This window comes from Dermacentor silvarum, chromosome 2, assembly GCF_013339745.2.
Source record: "Dermacentor silvarum isolate Dsil-2018 chromosome 2, BIME_Dsil_1.4, whole genome shotgun sequence".
Taxonomy (NCBI): Eukaryota; Metazoa; Arthropoda; class Arachnida; order Ixodida; family Ixodidae; genus Dermacentor; species Dermacentor silvarum.
The window spans coordinates 89,844,381-89,863,024 of record NC_051155.1 but is presented as its reverse complement, the minus strand read 5'-3'; the positions used below and the strand labels follow the sequence as shown (position 1 = coordinate 89,863,024).

At 44.6% G+C, this 18,644-nt stretch overlaps 2 protein-coding genes across 3 annotated transcripts; one reads left to right on the top strand and one right to left on the bottom strand.

The window, feature by feature from the left end:
- Positions 1–479: 479 nt before the first annotated feature.
- On the bottom strand, positions 480–12,572 carry LOC119441606 (SRA stem-loop-interacting RNA-binding protein, mitochondrial). Of its 2 annotated transcripts, none has more exons than XM_037706213.2 (4): positions 12,426–12,572; positions 6,179–6,237; positions 3,107–3,214; positions 480–580 (listed from the first exon to the last, which is right to left on the bottom strand). In XM_037706213.2, the coding sequence occupies exons 1-4, from the start codon at positions 12,484–12,486 to the stop codon at positions 551–553; spliced, it is 258 nt and encodes an 85-aa protein (XP_037562141.1). In that variant the 5' UTR covers positions 12,487–12,572; the 3' UTR covers positions 480–550. The 2 variants fall into 2 exon arrangements, with proteins under 2 accessions (XP_037562141.1, XP_049517408.1); XM_049661451.1 differs by lacking the exon at positions 12,426–12,572 and adding an exon at positions 11,533–11,596.
- A 485-nt stretch (positions 12,573–13,057) lies between these two features.
- LOC119441605 (probable elongation factor 1-beta) lies at positions 13,058–16,939 on the top strand. The gene is made up of 2 exons (XM_037706212.2): positions 13,058–13,474; positions 16,607–16,939. Exons 1-2 carry the CDS (start codon positions 13,139–13,141, stop codon positions 16,910–16,912), a joined length of 642 nt encoding a protein of 213 aa, XP_037562140.1. The 5' UTR covers positions 13,058–13,138; the 3' UTR covers positions 16,913–16,939.
- The last annotated feature ends 1,705 nt before the right edge of the window (positions 16,940–18,644 follow it).

The window sequence follows — 18,644 nt, the reverse complement described above, 5'->3', positions numbered from 1 at the left end:
AAAGCTGCCGATTGGTAGATTGGTGAGGTACGAAATCACCAACGTGAGAGCCAGCTGTGTGTTTTTGAAAAGGAGGGTGCTCGCCCACCGTGTGCTGCCGATTCTTTTGTGTGAAGCTTCCATTCAGCCGGCGTTGCACACAAGGCAGACAGAGGAGCCCTTCTTCTGGTGCCCTCTTCTAATTAGCTGGCATGACCTTCTGCACTGCGTAGAGTTGGCGAGGAGAGAGTGCCCGTGGTAAAGGTTGTGAAGAAGAGTGTGAAGCTGCAGTAGCCGCACAGTTGTTCATGAAACGTCTGTAACTTAGCTACCATGGCATTGTTCTCAAAAATTTGTGTATTTTGATGTTCATTTGATAGACTGGCAGACAAATGCCACATTATAACAAAATTTTGAGGTTGAAGTGCTTTAAAGGTCCTTACTGGCCAACAAGTTGAACCAGCTTGCTGCAAAAAGGTGGCAACACGTCCGACATGTGATGATGAGTGACAATCAGAATGAGTTTATTTCAAGTAACGTATCTACATGGTAGCTCCTCTGATGCAAATGCCTATGGGCTTGTTGCAGGACGGACCGATAACTGGAAGTACAAAAGAAATAGCATGTTTTGAAAGGTTGCCAAGCAGAAACAAGCGGTAATTCAAAAACAAAAACAAGGAATATAAAAAGGACATTAGCTGCAGATGGTACAAATGCTACAACCAAACGGGGCTAATAATTAATGATGCAAGGAAAAAAATTATATAAGCACATAGACAACAACAATAACGTTGTCACACATTATATTTTGACGTGCATTGCAAATGCGATTTCATTTGCTTAAAATGACAGTCATTATACTAACACCATCATGCAGTCATCATACGTACTAACAAAAACTGGGCCCCTCGATTACCCTTCTTCTCGATCAGTCATCATGGAAAAAAATCTAGGAAACTTCTCAAGTTGGTTTTTTTAGTGAATATGTGGTCTTGATGGACGAGCCATAGAAGCAGATAACACTCAATTAAGGAACTGTGTAAGATGAATCCAGACATTCTTATGATTAGCAGAATTATTCTGAAATACCACCAGCACCCAATCTTGTCTGTGAATACCCTGCCACTAAGGCTACCATTGTTCGGGTCATACTCAAGAGATTCTTCTTTTTCAAGAGAATTTAATGGTATTATAATTTTGAGGTGTCACTTTTCCATGTTGCTGCTTCCACTGCTTGACAAGGGTGACTGGCAATGCTTACTATTTTACAGCTGAGCTTCTACATTGCCAAGTGGCCCAATCCAAGGGTGAGTTTTTCTGGTGCAGCAGAGCTTCCTTTCAAGCCAATACAGGGTGTTAATTTTTAAGTTTTAGACAACTTTTAAAAATCGTCTGTGGCAGGTAGTATATTTCTTATCATTGAGCTGGGTTATTCGATGAGGCGGACGTTAGTAGCATGTGAAATCGAAACACATATTCAACGAATTAACAAAAATTCGCTAATTAACTTCTTAGTTGATTACCTTACGGCACCTATTGCAATTTATAAATTGTATCTGGTGAGCTTGTCAGGCGTATCCACTTGGAATGAATTTACAGAATGGCACCAGTTTGGAGATATGCGCCATCAAACTCGCCTTAAAGATGCATCGTTGTTCCACTTACTTTCTTACCAAAATGCTGTTTCATACATTGAAGCACAAAAGTAACTGGAACACCCATGCATTTTGCCCCACACTTTGGGAAATAGTATATCGAAACTGGTGTCATCCTTGAAATTCATTTCAAGTGGATGCATCTTGCAAACTCACCGGCTACAATTCGTAAATTGCAATATGTGTCGTAAATTAATTAAGAAGTTAATTAGTTAATTTTTGTTAATTATTTGAATAAGTGTTTCGATTTCTCGTGCTACTAACATCCACCTCTCTGAATAAACCAGCTCAACGATAAGAACACTGCTACCTGCCACAGGCGATCTTTAGTAATTCCATAAGTTTAATTTTGAACACCCGGTATATATAACGCACTGCTTTGGGTGGGCTTGATTAGAGCTGCACAATATTTTCTGACAGCAGCCTTAATTTTTAATATTTATAAGTGGTTCTTCATTCATAAAAGCTGTGGCCATCACTTCATGCGGCAGCAGATGCTTCAGGCTATTGTATGCTCATAAATATTTGCTAGCACTGGTCCATACTTCATCTGTAATTCAATCATGGCATGATGCTTGATGCTGTCCTTCGCTTTAAGCCACTGCCAACCAGTGGTCATTAACGAGGCGAGACATCGGATAGACCGAGAGAGGAAAGCCGCCGTAGCTGCAACTACAACCCAGGAGGTCAATGCAAAGCACATTTAACAGTGCAGTATCTCCAGTCTAGTGCATCATACTTTATCTCGGAACTTATTGAACACCTTCAGGCCAACATTATGCAACTAGAGAAAATGCCAAAGTACCGTAAAACCGGAATATAGGTCGAACTTTTTTTCAAAAAACCATTGCGAAAAGTCGACCCTTGTCTAAATGCTGTCACCATTGTGCAACCGGCTGAGTCGCATTTGTTTAAAGGTAAGGGTGTCTTTCGGTACTTTTGCCGTTGAAAAAGATTTTTTTCATTTTTAGAATTAGTTAGTTGGGGGTCGACCTATATTCCGGTTCGACCTATAGTCAGGTTTTTACGGTAGTAGTCCACCATTAATTCACTCTGCAGAGAAAGCCTGGAACTCTCATGCCAGCTGGTCCATAAGGTCCAACCATTTCAATGAATGCACAAATTTATTTATTTATTTATTTATTATTTATTTATTTATTATACCCTCAGGGCCAATGGCATTACAGAGGGGAGTGGGTAATTAGTTGAACATAAGTTATGCATAACAGCAACAGCAAACAACCAAAAATAAGTTAGTATACTTATATAATTTTAGCGGATCACAAACCAGAGTACATCAAATATTATTTCTAATTATTCAAACTAGTTATGTCAACGCACACAGACAGTGTAAACCAAGATGCATAAGGAACATAAATAATCACGAGTGCACAATTCCTGGCAATATTTGGGACGACGCAGACAGAAAGCAATAGAATGCCTCTCCTGTATGCCGAAAAAGAAAACCTCACCGTGGAACCTTCGAGAACATGCTGCTGCTGCTTGGTGGCGCCGATAAAGCCGTCACGATTGCCGAATGCGACGAAGCCAAAGCCCTTGGACATGCCAGTCTTCTTGTCCTGCGGGAGACGATAGAAGAGAGCTTTAGCCGAGTGTTTATGGTTAGTTCCATCCAGAGCAGTGTATCCCAACAAATTGCACACGGCCGCTCATGCCAACACTGGAAGGTAGAATGCTGCCTCCACTCCACTCTATAGCTGACTGAGTGGAGCATGACAGTGCATTCACTTGGCTTCTTTGCCTTTTTGCAGTCAAGCTGAATGCATGCCACTCGCGTCGCTGGGAGATGCACCCATGAAAAATACATCAACACAGTTCGTTGCAGTGCTTGAGAACATGAAATGTAAGTGCAGCGAACCATAAGTGACATTTAGCTAAAGCTGTTCAATGGACAATTTGCAAAAATAATTATGCGCGGGCACGAGAAAGGCATTTTACAAATATGATACTATAAACCACAGACTAGTAAAACAAAGTATTGTCGCCATTTAACAGCTTCGCCTTTACACCACCGCCAAAACCGTCTGCTTCTAGAGGGTACAGCGGTAGTTGTGGCCAATGGATGGCAACAGTACGTTCTCTCTCGGTGGCCAGGTGCAGGTGGTGGGGGAACTACGACGACATCAAAATTTCTGAGCAATTCCATAAAAGGCTTTGTGGGAAAGGCTTTGTGCTTGTACTTCCTCACTGAGGGAGGACTACACTTACAAGGAGAAATGCAGCCTGTGGACGAGAGTTCATGGTTGGAAAACAGCCTTGCAGGGCAGCCGACTTACAGATTCTTTGTGTAAATGGGCTATTATTCTTGTACACGAAGCAAAATAAACTTCCAAGTTATTTGTGAGCCACTATCAAGTGCAGTGCTCTGTACTGGAGCTATAGAGTTAGGTGGTAAAATTGTGGCCATGCTGTGAGCGTGCAATAAGTCAAGTTTCACGGATAACATGATCTCGCTTCTCTTTTTGAAAAAAGCCAGGTTCTTGGCTCGCAGGACATAGACACGTTGTGCTAAAGGGACAATGAACACAAAAATTATGTTTACCGATTACGCAAACATGCTAATTTTATTGTAATCTTCGTAAAGTTTACGAATTTGGGTAAGATTTTACAAACATTGCGTCGAGTTAGATGAACTAGTAATTGTATTTGCGAAAATATTTCGCTCTTCAATCCCTGTACTTTCTGTTGCAAGTGCTCTGATGGAGAAAGCGTGGAAGAGGGGTACTTGCTTCAGGCATATAAACCAGTTCCTGAAAAGTCACTGTGATCTAAAAACAATTAGTTTCTTGTCAGTAATAGCTGTTCAGAGTTAGCTGGTGCTGTGTCTAACGTTATATGCTCGTCACTCAAGTATGTATGTATCCCTGAAAAGACCTGTGCTCAGGGCAAGCATTAAAAAAAATGCAAAAGAAAAAAAATTGTGCTACCCCCCCCCCCTCCCCTTTCCCCTCGGCAGGGTTTTAGGAATTGTAAAGTTCTCAGGTTGGCAGGTACGCATTACATCCCGACATGAGCATATGGTCATGGTTTTCATACAACACATGTGGTTTCGGTAAAGTTTAAAAAAAAATAAAAAAGTGCAACAGCCACCGAATTTGTGGTGCTTTTTATGCAAATTATATGGCAGGATATGTCTAACATTTGGGTGGTAGTCCTTTAGCAGCTCAGGGAAAAATAAGACAAAAAAATGTGAAGAAACCAGTCTTTTGTGGGTTAAGCTGTATGAGTAAATTACACTTCTGGAATAGTTAGCCAAAGAAAAGACACATAGACAAAAGAGTACTGACGATGCCACTTTAAACTCCTCACACCAGCATGACATCATGTCAAGGATTTCAACAGGGTCTGTGTGGGTCTAGTTAATAGTTTACTGGCCGAGAAAAAAACTAAGGAAATCAAAGGCTCAACCTAGAAAGCATTGATATTTCTGTGCTAAAAGATGCCTAAACAGCTGAAAGTCCTTTGAAATTCATAGCATCACACTGAAATATTTGTGCTGAGGTATTGGTGCTAAATTTATAAGAAAAAAAAAAAAGAGAGAGAGAGAGTCCAACTACAATCAATTGGCTAGTGGGGGGAAGGGGGCAGCTGGGGCTGGCGATGACCGACACTGTTAGCGCCAGTCAGTGCCAGTTGGTATGGGCAACAAAGCTGTTAATTTTTTTTTTTTTTTACTCCTACCACGAACCTATCTACAACAAGAAAGGTGCAGTAAGTGCCATGGCTAACATGGCTGCCAATGTAGACACACAAAGGCACTGTGAACAGTTAGGGACAACAACAGAACTAGAACCACCACACACACACAAAAAAAAAATAATATTTATGCTCATGACAATGCAACAGAAGAAAACATAGAAGAATGTGCTGCCTAGCTATCAGGCATGTTATAAGAAGGAAATCTGATTTATTGATTATACAGCTGAAAAAAAGCAACAGTTACGATAACTGGCAGCCCCGAGTTGGTCGAGCCTGGACTTGGGGACTTTCACTTAAAAGCCGGGACTGTTCCGCTAAATTCGGGATGGTTGGCAAACCTAACCGTGGCACGTGAGCAACACCCTGAATCTGCAGGTAAAATGGCCTGATGGCCCTACAATGCTATCGACCACCGGAAAAGAAGAAAACAGAACCTACATGTAGGGCAATTACTGTATCACTAGTATTGTATACAAATTCACTAAAATGCAAACAGCGGAGTGCGCGTTTTTTGTGCAACGTAGCGAAAAGCAAAGGATGCAAAGATGTACAACGAACTCCGATGCTTGACGAACCGCAGTTGTGACACATCAGAGTTGGTTGCACACCTCCGCGCCCTTTGCTTTTTGCTAGGTCACGCGAAAACCACACACTCCACTGTTTGCAATTATATTGTCGAGTACCTCAACCACTGCGCTACCATCTGAGACAAACCAAATTTTGACCCAAGTAAGTTCCCTAATTTAACCAACACGTAATTCAGGCACACCTGGTAGTATTTGGTGTTTTGCAGCGCAAGAGGTAGCGAAGGTGGTTATACTTACAAAAACGACGCTTGAAGAAGCCACATAGCCAAACTGTGAGAAGTGTTCACGTAGCTCCTCTGCAAATGCGAGAAACATGGGCATCAGGAGAGAACAGAAGCCCCAGGGAAGAAACCTTACGCCAAAAGCCTGTGCAGGAGAAGCAAAACGGTCATCGAAGCTTGGGGCACAGGCATTTCTGTGAATGTTTCAAGTAGCACTACAGCGTGAGAACAGTGTGTAGTACATCAAAAACTAATTACCGTTATTTAGTATAACTACTAAATGTGGTCACTTCACAGTATTCTGCCGCTAGAAGCAAGGACTATGAGTTTCACAGTGCAAGCTGCATGTTATGTGCTTGCTGGCACAACGTATGCATCCACTGTGTTCTAAGAATCACATTTTACAACCTTTGGGTGCATGCATTTCCCTTGTTTAATGCCCCATGCCAGGTGCTTCCAGGTCATGAATGGCATGTGTGTTATCAGTGTCACATAACATTCTCGACAGGAAAGTAGTGAGCGCAGAGTTTCTTAAGAAAGAAAATTTGTCGCAGTTTCACCTGAAAGGCGAAGCACCAATTGCGATAGCAAATTAGTAGAGAGCTATACGGAGTAAGGATAGTAGTTTTATCAGCTGTATAAACTTGGACATGCAGCAGCACCAGCAACGCGCAGAACTGTTGTCGACGCCGTCGGCGTTTTGCCCGCGTTCGCACCGAACGCACGCGGCATTTTTATATAAATACGCATTTAGTGCCGCAGCTAAACGTCGCCTCCCCTCCCTCCCTTCCGTCCCCCTACAGCCTTTTGCGCGACAGAAAAAGTTGCGTTTGCTCTCTATATATGGAAAGGAGGAAAGAGACGCTTAATTCTGCAGCCCTTCAGGGAGCACGGCGCAGAACGCGCGTTTGCTCTCCGACGTGTGTTCACTCCCCATGAAAGCGCGCATTCCTCGCGCCCTTTCACTCACACATACAGCGTCCAGAGCACGCCGACGAATTCATCACTGTTGACGTCATACGGAACCTCACGGCGACGGCAGAAATCTGCTTTGGAGTGTCCATATAATTGCCATCGCAATAAAACGCAGGCAGGACAGATGACGATTATATTGTTCGGGGAGAAAGATGCGCCCCAGAAGGCTCACACTGTTTTTAGTGAGGGCTGCTTCGGGCAGGTGCGCCTCTCCCACAACCACAGTGTTTCGGCCACGGTGATTTCACTGTAGAAACGTTTGTCGACAAAACCCATTATCTCAACTGAGCTACCGTTGGCATTCCCTGCCCAATTTTTCTATCCGTGTATTTGCTCTGTACTTTCCTGTGATTGTGTCTTGTAACCATGTACGCTGTACTTTGAATAAGACTCCTTCCGAATAAGACTCAAGGCTCAGTCTACATATGCATTAATCTTCTTCTTTCTGGGGTTTTACGTGCCAAAACCAGCTCTGATTATGAGGCACGCCGTAGTGGAGGGCTCCGGATTAATTTTGACCACCTGGGGTCCTTTAACGTGCACTACAACGTTTTTTCATTTCGCCTCCATCGAAATGCGGCCGCCACGGCCACCGCGACAGGTATGTGTTAGTCTATAGTATTATTGCATAATCGTTCACTGTGATAATGCTAGCAACCCTGTTGCAGAATATTTGTGTGAATTCTTCCTTCATAACTTGCGTCACCTAGTGTACGACGATTTATCCTACTTATGGATATTTGTTTCTTGATTACTAGCTCGCATTTTTTTCTGTCTCATTTGTATTTTCATTACTTCATTCGTTTTTGTTTACCTTATGCAGCAAAAACATTGCATTTTTGTGTGCCAAAATGCAATACTCTAGGAGCCTGTGAGGTGCTAATGCGATTAGCATTCTTTGGGAACTTCGCCCACATTGCGGTCTAATCTAATCTCTTTCACGCCAACTTTACTCGTTCCACGTGCCTTGTCAAGCTCTTCAATAAACACTCTGCACTTGTACATATCACAACTCTGTCTCCGTCACCTTACTTCCATAATTATAATCATCATAATAATCACCATAACATAAAACATATCATCAATTACACCATAACCATCATAAGAAATATTGCTAATCACATGAACGCAGGCAATCGCTGCCAAATGATGAATGTGCCGTCAATTTTTTGCATACCAAATAAATAAATACAAGGTTGACATACCCGCACTCTTTGTGAACAATAAGTCCAAAGTGCATTCTGGCCTCTCACAGGCAAGCAGTGCAAGCACGGCACCAACCGCATCGATTAATTGCAGGTAATGTGTGAAGCTAGATCACGAAGCACTTGGCAGTTGCCACTTTAAAAGAGTTACTGCAAGAAGCTTGGTGCATGCACAGCCAGACTTGTCACGCGAGTAAATCGGCAGTGAACAAGCAAACGCAGCACTGCATGTTTTCTCTCCCTCCACAAGTCCCTATGTCGTGGTGTACAGTAACTTGCTTATGTTTATCAATCACCGAGTCAGCTAAGACATACTGGGTGTTCGAAAAAGTGTGGTAGATATGGTAGTCTCAAAATTTGAAGTTTCACTTGCGCCAGTGCGGTGATCACTAGAGGAGATGCTAAAAATGCCCCTCCACCGGCTTGAAGACATGTCTGCACATGATGCTGCATATTGTTGAGCACTCGGCGGAGGTTGCTTGATGTCTACAATGTGCTGGGTAATGGATGTCTGTAGCTCCTGCAGTATGTGAGGCTTGCCCTCATACACCCGTACCTTGAATGCGCCCCAAAGACATTATCAGATGAACTAGAGGCCTTGCACTACCATATTGCACATGAAACTGTGATGCCATTCCCAATTTGTGTCATATCCATGCTTATGTTCTCGCTGCACAGTTGCTTTTCGGACATCCAGTTTGATACCGATTAGCAGACCCCATTTTGTTTGTCACTTCGCACAATAAGAAAAAAAAGAAATGTAGTTTGCTTAGAACTGAATTTACTAGCGCCTGAAAAATACAAAACAGTGGTAGACTTTTTCTGTAATACCTTGCCCACTTCATTAAAGGGATACTGTAACTCAGCTTAGAATGATAAAGTATTCCTTCAAAACTAAATGTTTGCTAATTTCACAGGAAGTTTGATTAAGAGATGATGAAATGAAGTGCAAACTTTCATTTCTCATAATTAATGCCAGTGCCCCAGTGCTCGTATGTCAGTCTGACGCGACAGATTTCAAAGTATCCTCTTGTATTTGGGCATTTATGACTCAGTAAAAGTTCATGAAACTATAATGTTAATTCTTCAGCTCTCTTAGAATGCAATGCAGCCCATGTTCATATATAAAAAAAATTGTGCAGGAACCATTGATGATGATTATCAATGTAAGCTAATAGCCTGAACTAACGAACAAATTTACGAAAGAGCCAGCGAGAGGAAGAGCAAGCAAGATGAATGAACAAATGTTCTCCCAGCAGAGTTCGACCACCGACCGACATACCACTGACCGCGGACCAACTACGAAGATGGCTTAAAGACCTCCCCAGCAGACCCCGAGTAACTGCAGGAATTTCAAGGCAGCGTCGCCGCGTGTCTTTCATTTTTGCAACTTTTGTGGCTTACCAAGCACTCTTAATTAATTAAATTGTGCAATTTTACGTGCCAAAATGACAGTATGATTAGTGGGAGACTCTGATTCAGTTTTCACGACATGGGGTTCTTTAACTGTGCACCTCATGCACAATAAACAACTGTTTTTTTGCATCCACCCCCCCCCCCCCCCCTTACGATGTGCCCGTCGCAACTGGGATCAAACCCCCGACCTCGACATTGCGACAACATAGCCAGTGGGCTACCGCGGCAAGTTCCAAGTACTCATTTTGTGGTAACAGTGGCTCTTTTGGTGTTGTAGAAGTGTAATTTCCTAATATACAGCCCATATAATTTTTATCTTGAGTGTCCCAATAATGCTTTTATGGGGCAGTGGCCCGTTTATGAATAAGAAAGGAATAAAAAGTTGTTCGCCTATGCAAGCCACCCATGTGGCAAGTTGGTGAAAAAAAAAGAAAATGTTTCGACAGCTCTGTGCATCAAGAACACATTCTTGGCCTAGTTGGTGCTTCCTTCACGGCATAGCTATCACTTAGAGACGAAACCTACACCGACATCGTTTTTCTGTGTTTCACCTTTTTAGCAGTAACTATGTGCTTTATGATACAAGTAGAGTTGGAAGTTCATCTACGGGATGAAACTGGAAGTGTTGCAAAGACTGGCAAAAGAAAAAAAAAAAAAGATTTAATGATGATAAGGTGGACAAGAGGAAAAAAAAAACAAGTTGTCAGTAAGACTAAAAAGGACTGGAGCATGAAACAATGAGATTCACAAAATTGTAAGTACTGCAGATGTGACCTGTCACCTCACTCGCATAAAAACACTGAGTACTGTCAAAGCACAAAAAAAAAAAAAAAAAAAAACAAGCCTGTGCCTCAGTAAAGTGTGCAAAATCATTGGAGATTCACTTAACTGCGCTTTCACACACATTGTACTTCGCAGCACTGATAACCTTTACTTGTTAACTGAGGGCTGCTAACTCACTTTTGTTGCATTGTATCTACAAGTGTGACCTAGAAAATGAAAAGGTCAAAGTACAGCTTGCACTTGTGCAATCGAACAACGTAATTAAAAATTGTTTTGCGACTTGGTCGGAAAAGTTGACTCTGCAAACATTTGATTCCTGGTGGTGTGCCTTCGTTACATTTCCTTTACTGGAAAACTGTGCGACTTTACAAATTTGCCAACAGCGAACAAAACCAGTGTAGAGTCAATATTTATTTTTCATCTGGCTTCTCTGTTCCGTTGTTTTTTTTTCTGCCTTTGACGAATACAGGACAAGGGGCAGGAGATGGTGGTGAAGGTCGACAAAATGACAGGGATACAACGGAGATACCTGGTGCTTGGAGATTATGGGAAGGATACATCTTGGGCTGTTTAGACACCGGAACAATGCGATGGGCATATCGAGTGCGAGCCTTTTAAGACACCTTTTTCTACAGGCACACTGCATGTGGTAGCCACGTGCAGGTTTCTTTCAGTCTCCCTCAAACTTTTATGCATTCTTTATTTTCCTTTTTTTTTTTTTTTTGACGATTTTGGGTCTAAACCAATATCGGTTTTCCTTGTTCCACACTTTTTTTGTTTTGAAAAGACCTTGATAAGCAAGTTGCTGGCATGTTTTTCATGCCTGAAATCATTATTGCCTGTTCTGCCGAGGCTGATAACTGTGTCGCTCGTTCACGAACAAACCATATAGTGTGGCCGCTGTCTGCGAAAGTTGCTGATTGAGGAGGACCTTGAAGAAAATAAGCTGGAGCAGAAGAGGGTATCTAACGAAACTGGAGAAAACGCTTACCAAAAATTACTACCAGGTGGGGAGCAGCTGACAGAAAATTTTGCTCCATTAAGATGACCTGTCTTATAAGGTAAATGGACGGTCTTTCATACGAGGTTCTGCCCCCATTATGCTGATGGGAGACATGGCCCTGTGGATATTTAGTTGCAATCCTACCGCGCGTGTACACGCCTTCCGTGATTAGGACGTCCAGGAACAACTGATGGTCACGGCATTAACGGTTCGTACAGGCGAATATATCAGGAGTTGACGGGCAGTCGTAATGCGCTGCCTCCATCCCAAACCCCTCGCCACTTGCGACCACGTGTTCTGTTCAAGAGTTCGAGCGCTTCGCGCCTAACCTTTCAGCAGGTGCGTTCTGCACTTGCACGGGCAGGCTTGAGCAGGCTCTCTTTGCACCAAGGAAAAGGCAGTCGCCCTCGCCTTTCACTTTCTGATCACGATGCGTGAGCAGTAGGAAAAACCAGACAGAAAGAGAGAAAGGAACTTTGAAAAGATACCAACTGCAGAAATCGAAATATGATATTTGCAGATGAGTGAAAACACGGGTCAGCGCGTGAAAAATACCGCTAGCCAGGGCATGCAGCAAAAGTGATGAAAGCCATCACAATCGTCAGTACCCAAGACTACAAGCACAAAAGTGGAAACTAATCCTTAAACGACGAGGACAGTTCAGATTTGTTGTCGTGTCTGTAGAATGGCATAGGTGCCTTCCAGACAGACAGTTTTAGCAAATTCGTGCCGACTACGTATTAATCCCAAACGAAGCCTTGGAGAAGAAAGCCTAGAGACGAGTCGGCTGCTGCAGAACAACACGTGCTTGCAGAGAAAGCGCACAGTGCCATGAGCTGGTGATCAGTACAGGGATTTTACAGAATGCCCAGGCTACTTACTTTTGCCGACTGTCCACGGCAAATTGGCAACGAACACTCGCAGAGCGCTTCGCGAAGCCATGGTCCGGCAAACACTCACTGATCACTGGTCCGGTCCTAACTTTAAAAACGAAACCCACAGAAAATCCTTCGCACCGCCACGGAAATAGATAACGCCCGTAGCGGCACGTAGCGGACGGTAGTGGTGGAATTGTATCCTCGTTACCATAGAGTTTCTCACTTTAACACCTGAAACTCTATGCTCGTTACAGTGGCCTCGTAACCGTTGTGACCGAAACAAGAATGAAGATACTTCCTCCATGCTTCGTGACTTGCACGCAACATGGAGGAAGAAAAAAAAAGTTTTTTTTTTTCCTTCCTCCACTTGCCATACACGCAGCTACACCGTAACCATAGAGTGTCATGTTACTATAACCTCTATGACCGTAACGCAGCAGTGGCGCATATCTGATTTGTCAAACATTTACTTGATAATTTTAACCAGTATTTAAATGTAAGCTAAATATTTTAAATTATATTAAATTACACTAATAGCTACAACCAAATAACTTTGATAAATTTTTATAGGGAGGAATGCAGCGCCTCCAAAATCTAGCACTCTCCAGTCGGGACAAGCTTGTGCGCACGCACGCCTTGCTCTCTTTCGCTGGTCGAGCAGCGGTACTGGCGGTAGCGGGCAACGTGTTGCGGGACGTTAAACTCAAGTAGACAGAATGGCCTTCGGCGACCTGAAGACTGATGCCGGCGTGAGCAAGCTGAACGACTATCTGGAACAGCGAAGCTACGTCGAGGGCTACCAGCCATCGCAGGCCGACGCGAGCACGTACTCGGCGCTGAGCGGCGCCCCGTCAGCCGCCAAGTTCCCGCATGCCGCCCGCTGGTACCGGCACATCGGCTCCTACTCCCAGTCGGAGCGGGCCGCGTTCCCGGGCCAGAAGGGCGCTCCGGCGGCGGCCAAGCCTGCTGACGACGATGATGACGTCGACCTGTTCGGCTCGGACGACGAGGTTGACGAGGAGGCCGAGAAGGCGCGTCAGGAGCGGCTCCAGGTGCGTTGTCAGCAGCGCCCCTGACCTCAGACACGCGAACGGGTCCTATATGCAGGTCCCACGATATGTTCTCGCCAAAGCCGTGCGTGCTCGCACCCGTAGCTCGAACAGCTGAGCAGCGTGCGCTATTGGGGCCGTATTCTGAAACGTTCGCCTAGGCGAAATTTCTTTTTTCGCTTTCAGGCGTGCGCTGATTGGCTTGTTTTAGCAAAATTGGATGAGCTGATTCGGTGGTTGATCCCGACGTCATTCAATTTTGTTCAACCAGCCAATCAGCGCGCACACTGATTCGCCTAGGCGAACGTTTCAGAATACGGCCCCTGGTGGCGCATGCGGCAGGACATGGTTTGCGGAAGGTTTAGTTCTCACGCTTGGAGTGATAGGAACACAGCGCGGACAGCTGTCTGTAGACAGTAGCGGTTCTCGAGATTGGTGAAAGCGACGTCTTGAATGAATCGCTCTCCATTTCCTATTAGTGTTACACAGAGTACGCTGGCTCTCGTCATAACGTCGAAGTCGAGCACTGTTGTGCTTAGTCATTACTTGGTTAAAAAAGAAAACCCTAGGATTGCCGAATGATGTAGGCTCCACTGCTGCTGCCGAACAGCTCAAATTTCCACGTTGAGCGCCAGGTGCCCTCCGACCCAAACCCGCTCATAACAAGTACTGTTATGAGTGAAACATGCACAGAATAAACCGCTGAGCCGCACGCAGTTGATTCTAACTACATAAAGGTTTTGAGGTGTAGAAATGCAATGCATTTTGTCATGGACTTCTGTGAGATACAGGCATTCATGCTCTCTGCATATGTGGTGTGGTGGCAGTTTGCCATGGCACGCATTTGTGGAGAGGACGGTATAATAATGATAAAGTAGTGTAAACAAATGGGATGTGATGCTGCTGAAGCACAGCACACAGAAGTGAAACAAGGGTAGGTGACTACACGTACCTAGGTGCGTGAATCGAAGTTGGAAAGCATTGCATAGAGCAACATTAACAGCTTGTTGTTAATGCTTTTGTTTCGGTCATGACCGCCAGCCTTTGACTGTCATGTGTGGTGGGGGGAGTAGGGTGAAGGAAAGCAGTCAGAGGTGATCAAGTCCCCCTCCCGTAGAAATCCAGCAGGGAAACTCACCATTGCTTTTCTGTGTGTCATGTCTCCACCGAGCGACACACAGAACGATACATATTCCCATTCATCCATGCCTGGAAAGTGTCGGGGCACTACCTCCGGTGCATTTGTGGGGCAGTGTCATGTGATCTGTGAGAAGTCAGCACCGACATTTCACTGCATTGGGTGCATCTGCTTACGATTGCTTCATTGCCTGTTGTATGTATCGCTTGTGCTTAACTGTCGTAGTGGTCCCTGCTTCATTGTGGATCTCTGGCGTAGCGCTGTGACCGCTGGGGTGTCACGAGGAGGGACCTTGCGGGCTCTTCTTCCACTGGCAAACAGAGGCCGGCGTGAAAGCCGCATTGGCCTTGATGCGTTGCAGTCATGCTGTGGCCATATGGCCAAAACCTCGTGGAATGGGATTCCGAAGCTCAGGGAACAGTTGACATAGATGCTCATTGCGCCTTGTTCTTGCCTCGAGTGCGTCTTCATAGTCGTACTCATCCTCCGGTATGATTTCGTCAGCAAGCCTGATGGAAGAACTATCACTTGATCCCGGTGACAGGCAAGAGAAAAGCAGCCATAATGAAATGGACTGCCATGTTGATGCTGCAAGTATGGGCTATGGGATGTGTAAAAAAAAAAAAAGGCGGGGGGGGGGGGGGGGGGGGGGTGACAGCTCCTTCATGGTTTCTAGCACCCATTTAAATACTTCAATGCAAAATGCCATTTTCAAGGCCTCAAAAACTCCTAAATTTCATGAAGTGGCTTCAAAAATCTTAAAATTTCGTTTTTGGTTAAGCTCATTGGATTGTTTAAACATAAGGCCTCAAATGTAGTGCAGTTCAAAGGCCAAACAAATTCAAAGTGTTTAGCAGCTTAGAAGTGTTGGTGGTGGTGGTTGTATTGCCGCCAAACCTGTGTAATCTATTTTTGATGGTAATTGTGTAAAGGTTGCATGTACATTTCTTGTTTGCGTGCAATAAAGAGAGGCTCTCCCATTCTAGGCAACAGTAGTTGGGCTTGATACCTCCAAACAGAATGGATAGTGTGTGCATGTGTCTGATTATGCCATTTGCACCTGACGTTTCCTTGTGCACAATCGGCTATTGTGCATGTGGTGGCCTGTTGACAGCTGTCCCTGTGGTGGACATCAGAATATACCACACGATTGCACATGGTTTATCGAGGTGGGGACATGTCCAAGAGGACCAACTCGCAGCAGTCATGGCTTTCTTACCTGCATGTGCTGAAACAGGTCAATGAAAAACAAGTTTGGCCATCAGTCTGTAGATATGCAGTGGACTCCCAATCTACTTGACTGTGTAGTCATGAGAGTAAACCTTTGTATTTTGATGCTGATTCTCACCCTGTGGAATAGAGCAGATATTTGGCTTCTGATTGCATGTTTCCATGCTGCACTTGCTTCATGTCATGCTTTATTTTACTAGCTTCCTATGCTGCAGTGTTGCAGAGGGAAACTGCATGATGTTGCTGGGAAGAACAAACAGCACCCCGATAATAGCTTTTAATCTTTTTAGCCTTCTTAATTATGCATTTTTAATCGGTTGATCGGGAGGAGCATTTTTATACAATTACCATCAAAAAGGACAAAAATAGATTACACAGATTTTAATCTAAAAACGTGCTTTGCAGTTTTTGCAGCCATCGCAAGCCCATCTGCCTTTGCCGAAGCTGTTGTCACCCCTAGTTCACAATAAAGGCCTGCTTCTAATGTTTTCTTTATTATCCACCCCTTATGCAATACCCCTCCAATGGGGTATTGTGAAATAGTAAAGTATATGCTGTTACAGTTCAACCTTGATATAACAAATTGGATATAGTGAAGCGAGTGAATACCTCCCATTGATATCAGCATGTAAGAATATATGCTTTAAGTATATATAACTAAGGTGTTTTCACATTGGCCGAGCCTTTATTATAAAGAGGTTCCATCCACTATGACAGCTTTTGCAATTGCAACTTGGAATTGACATTTTTTGCCGTTTACTGTGCAGGCATATGCTGAAAAGAAGTCAAAGAAGCCCGGTGTTGTCGCTAAGTCGAGCGTGGTGCTGGACGTGAAGCCCTGGGACGATGAGACAGATATGAAGGAGCTGGAGCGACTCGTGCGCACGGTCACCTGCGATGGTCACATGTGGGGCACATCCAAGCTGGTGCCTCTGGCGTACGGCATCCACAAGCTGCAGATAGTCTGTGTCGTCGAAGATGAGAAGGTCAGCATTGACTGGCTGATCGAAGAGATTGAGAACTTCAAGGACCATGTCCAGTCGGTTGACATTGCTGCCTTCCAGAAAATTTAGGTTGCCAATAAACGCTGCGCTCTTGCTCGTCTGGCTTCCTGTCACTCATTCCAGTAGTTTTCCAAATGCCTCATGACCCTGACGTCTCGTTTTACAGTAGGCCCGTATGATTGCCCAAAGAACACGCAGGGGCGGAAGTGCTGCGCCAATCCATTTTTTCTGCGCCATCCTGCTCCAAAACGCATTATTGCGCCGAAACTGCTCCCAAGCGGTGCCTCCATGTCCGACATGCCCGATAATTCGGACGGCTTCACGGCAACAACACGTACCCAACAAAGGTAAAAATTCCGGATGCAAGAACCCTTCGCCGTCCGATTTGCCGGACTTTGTGGCGTGACCGCAGGTCCGAAACGGCATTAAAGCCACTACCGTTGCTATTTTAATCTTGCCGCCTCGAACCGGTGCTCTCGCACGTAGATCCGCTGACAGCTGTAGCCACCACGGCGGCAACGCTAGGCCTAGCTGCTTCGACGCTCGCTATTGGGCTCCTTGCTGTTCAGTGCCGTGTTTTTCATTAAAATAATTCGCCGCTGTCAGCAATAGCACCGACTCCGCCTTTGTAATCCTCGCGACTGGCTTCGAAGCTCGGAAAGCACGAAGTGTTGCATAATGCCGGTTCCCGAAAGTCAGCTTCGCCTCAATACAGTAGTGTTACGCGGTGAAGCATAAGAGTGGGAAGGGGCAATTGTCACGGGGACACAGTATGTGTTGGTATGTATTCCTTAATTACACACGCTTGCACCCGCCGTCTCCTGTCGCAGTACGAGTACCCATATGCCTCGTGTACTGGCTGGCCTTCAAAGCTTTTCCGGACGTGCCTGTGGCGATTTGAGCCCTTAGCAAAAGCATGCATTCATTGTTTCGGAGTGCCCGATTTTTCGGACGATTTCGCAGAAACCGGACGTTGACGTTATTGCTTTCTGCCTTTTTCGTTGTGATGTGTTCTGAGCTATGGTGTTTTAAATGTGGGTGCAGTTTTGTGCCGCAATAATCGTGGGACGCAGTAGCCAGCTGCGCTTGCCCATACCTTATGTTTACATTTTAATTTATTGGCTACTTATAATGCATTGTACCTGAAAGTACAATTTTAAACTTGCAATATTAACGCGACAGCGTTAAGGGCCCCGTGTCGCAGAAAATCTGGCGTCGGCATCAGCGTCCGTGGTGGAGAAATTAATCCCGAACCACTCTGACGACACAGGCCCTCCGCGTGGCGCAAAGCATTTAGTGAACAAAAATTGAATTTCTCAAAGTAACATCCATCAGAAAAAAACGTAAAGTACGGCTTAACTACAACCTACAGACGTGATAACGTCGGCTTGTAATTGGAATGTACGAGATAACATAATTATGTTACGAGGAAACTCAAACACAAACCCCTTTTCCAGCATACCTACCTTAACCACAGCGGCACGCTCAGGTAGGTTACTTACGAAAACCCCATTCAGATGGCGTTCGCCTCCTCAGCAGCGTAAAATGGTAGCGGCACGCAGACGCGAAGGTAGAGAAAAAAAGCTGCAGTTGCCGGGAAGCCTGACAAGCATTCAGGGATCTTTGAATGATATCGCGTTCCACTATAAAGGCGAAGCTTAAGCGTGCTCCAATTTTTTTTCTGTAGTTAATTAGATGCGTTATATTTCCCTCAGAGACATAGTTGTCTTGTTTAGAGAATAGATTTTAAGTTGTTCTTTAGACTGACACATAGCTGACAAAGTATTATAGACAAAGCACT

Bases quoted from the DNA above. Each gene is read 5' to 3' on its own strand.
- LOC119441606 (XM_037706213.2), bottom strand. From the start codon at position 12,486: ATGGCTTCGCGAAGCGCTCTGCGAGTGTTCGTTGCCAATTTGCCGTGG. The intron at 3,215-6,178 runs GTAAGTATAACC...CGTCTCCCGCAG, and splicing joins CTTCTTCAAGCGTCGTTTTT to GACAAGAAGACTGGCATGTC. The intron at 581-3,106 runs GTGAGGTTTTCT...TTGTACTTCCAG, and splicing joins ATGTTCTCGAAGGTTCCACG to TTATCGGTCCGTCCTGCAAC.
- LOC119441605 (XM_037706212.2), top strand. From the start codon at position 13,139: ATGGCCTTCGGCGACCTGAAGACTGATGCCGGCGTGAGCAAGCTGAAC. The intron at 13,475-16,606 runs GTGCGTTGTCAG...TTTACTGTGCAG, and splicing joins CGCGTCAGGAGCGGCTCCAG to GCATATGCTGAAAAGAAGTC.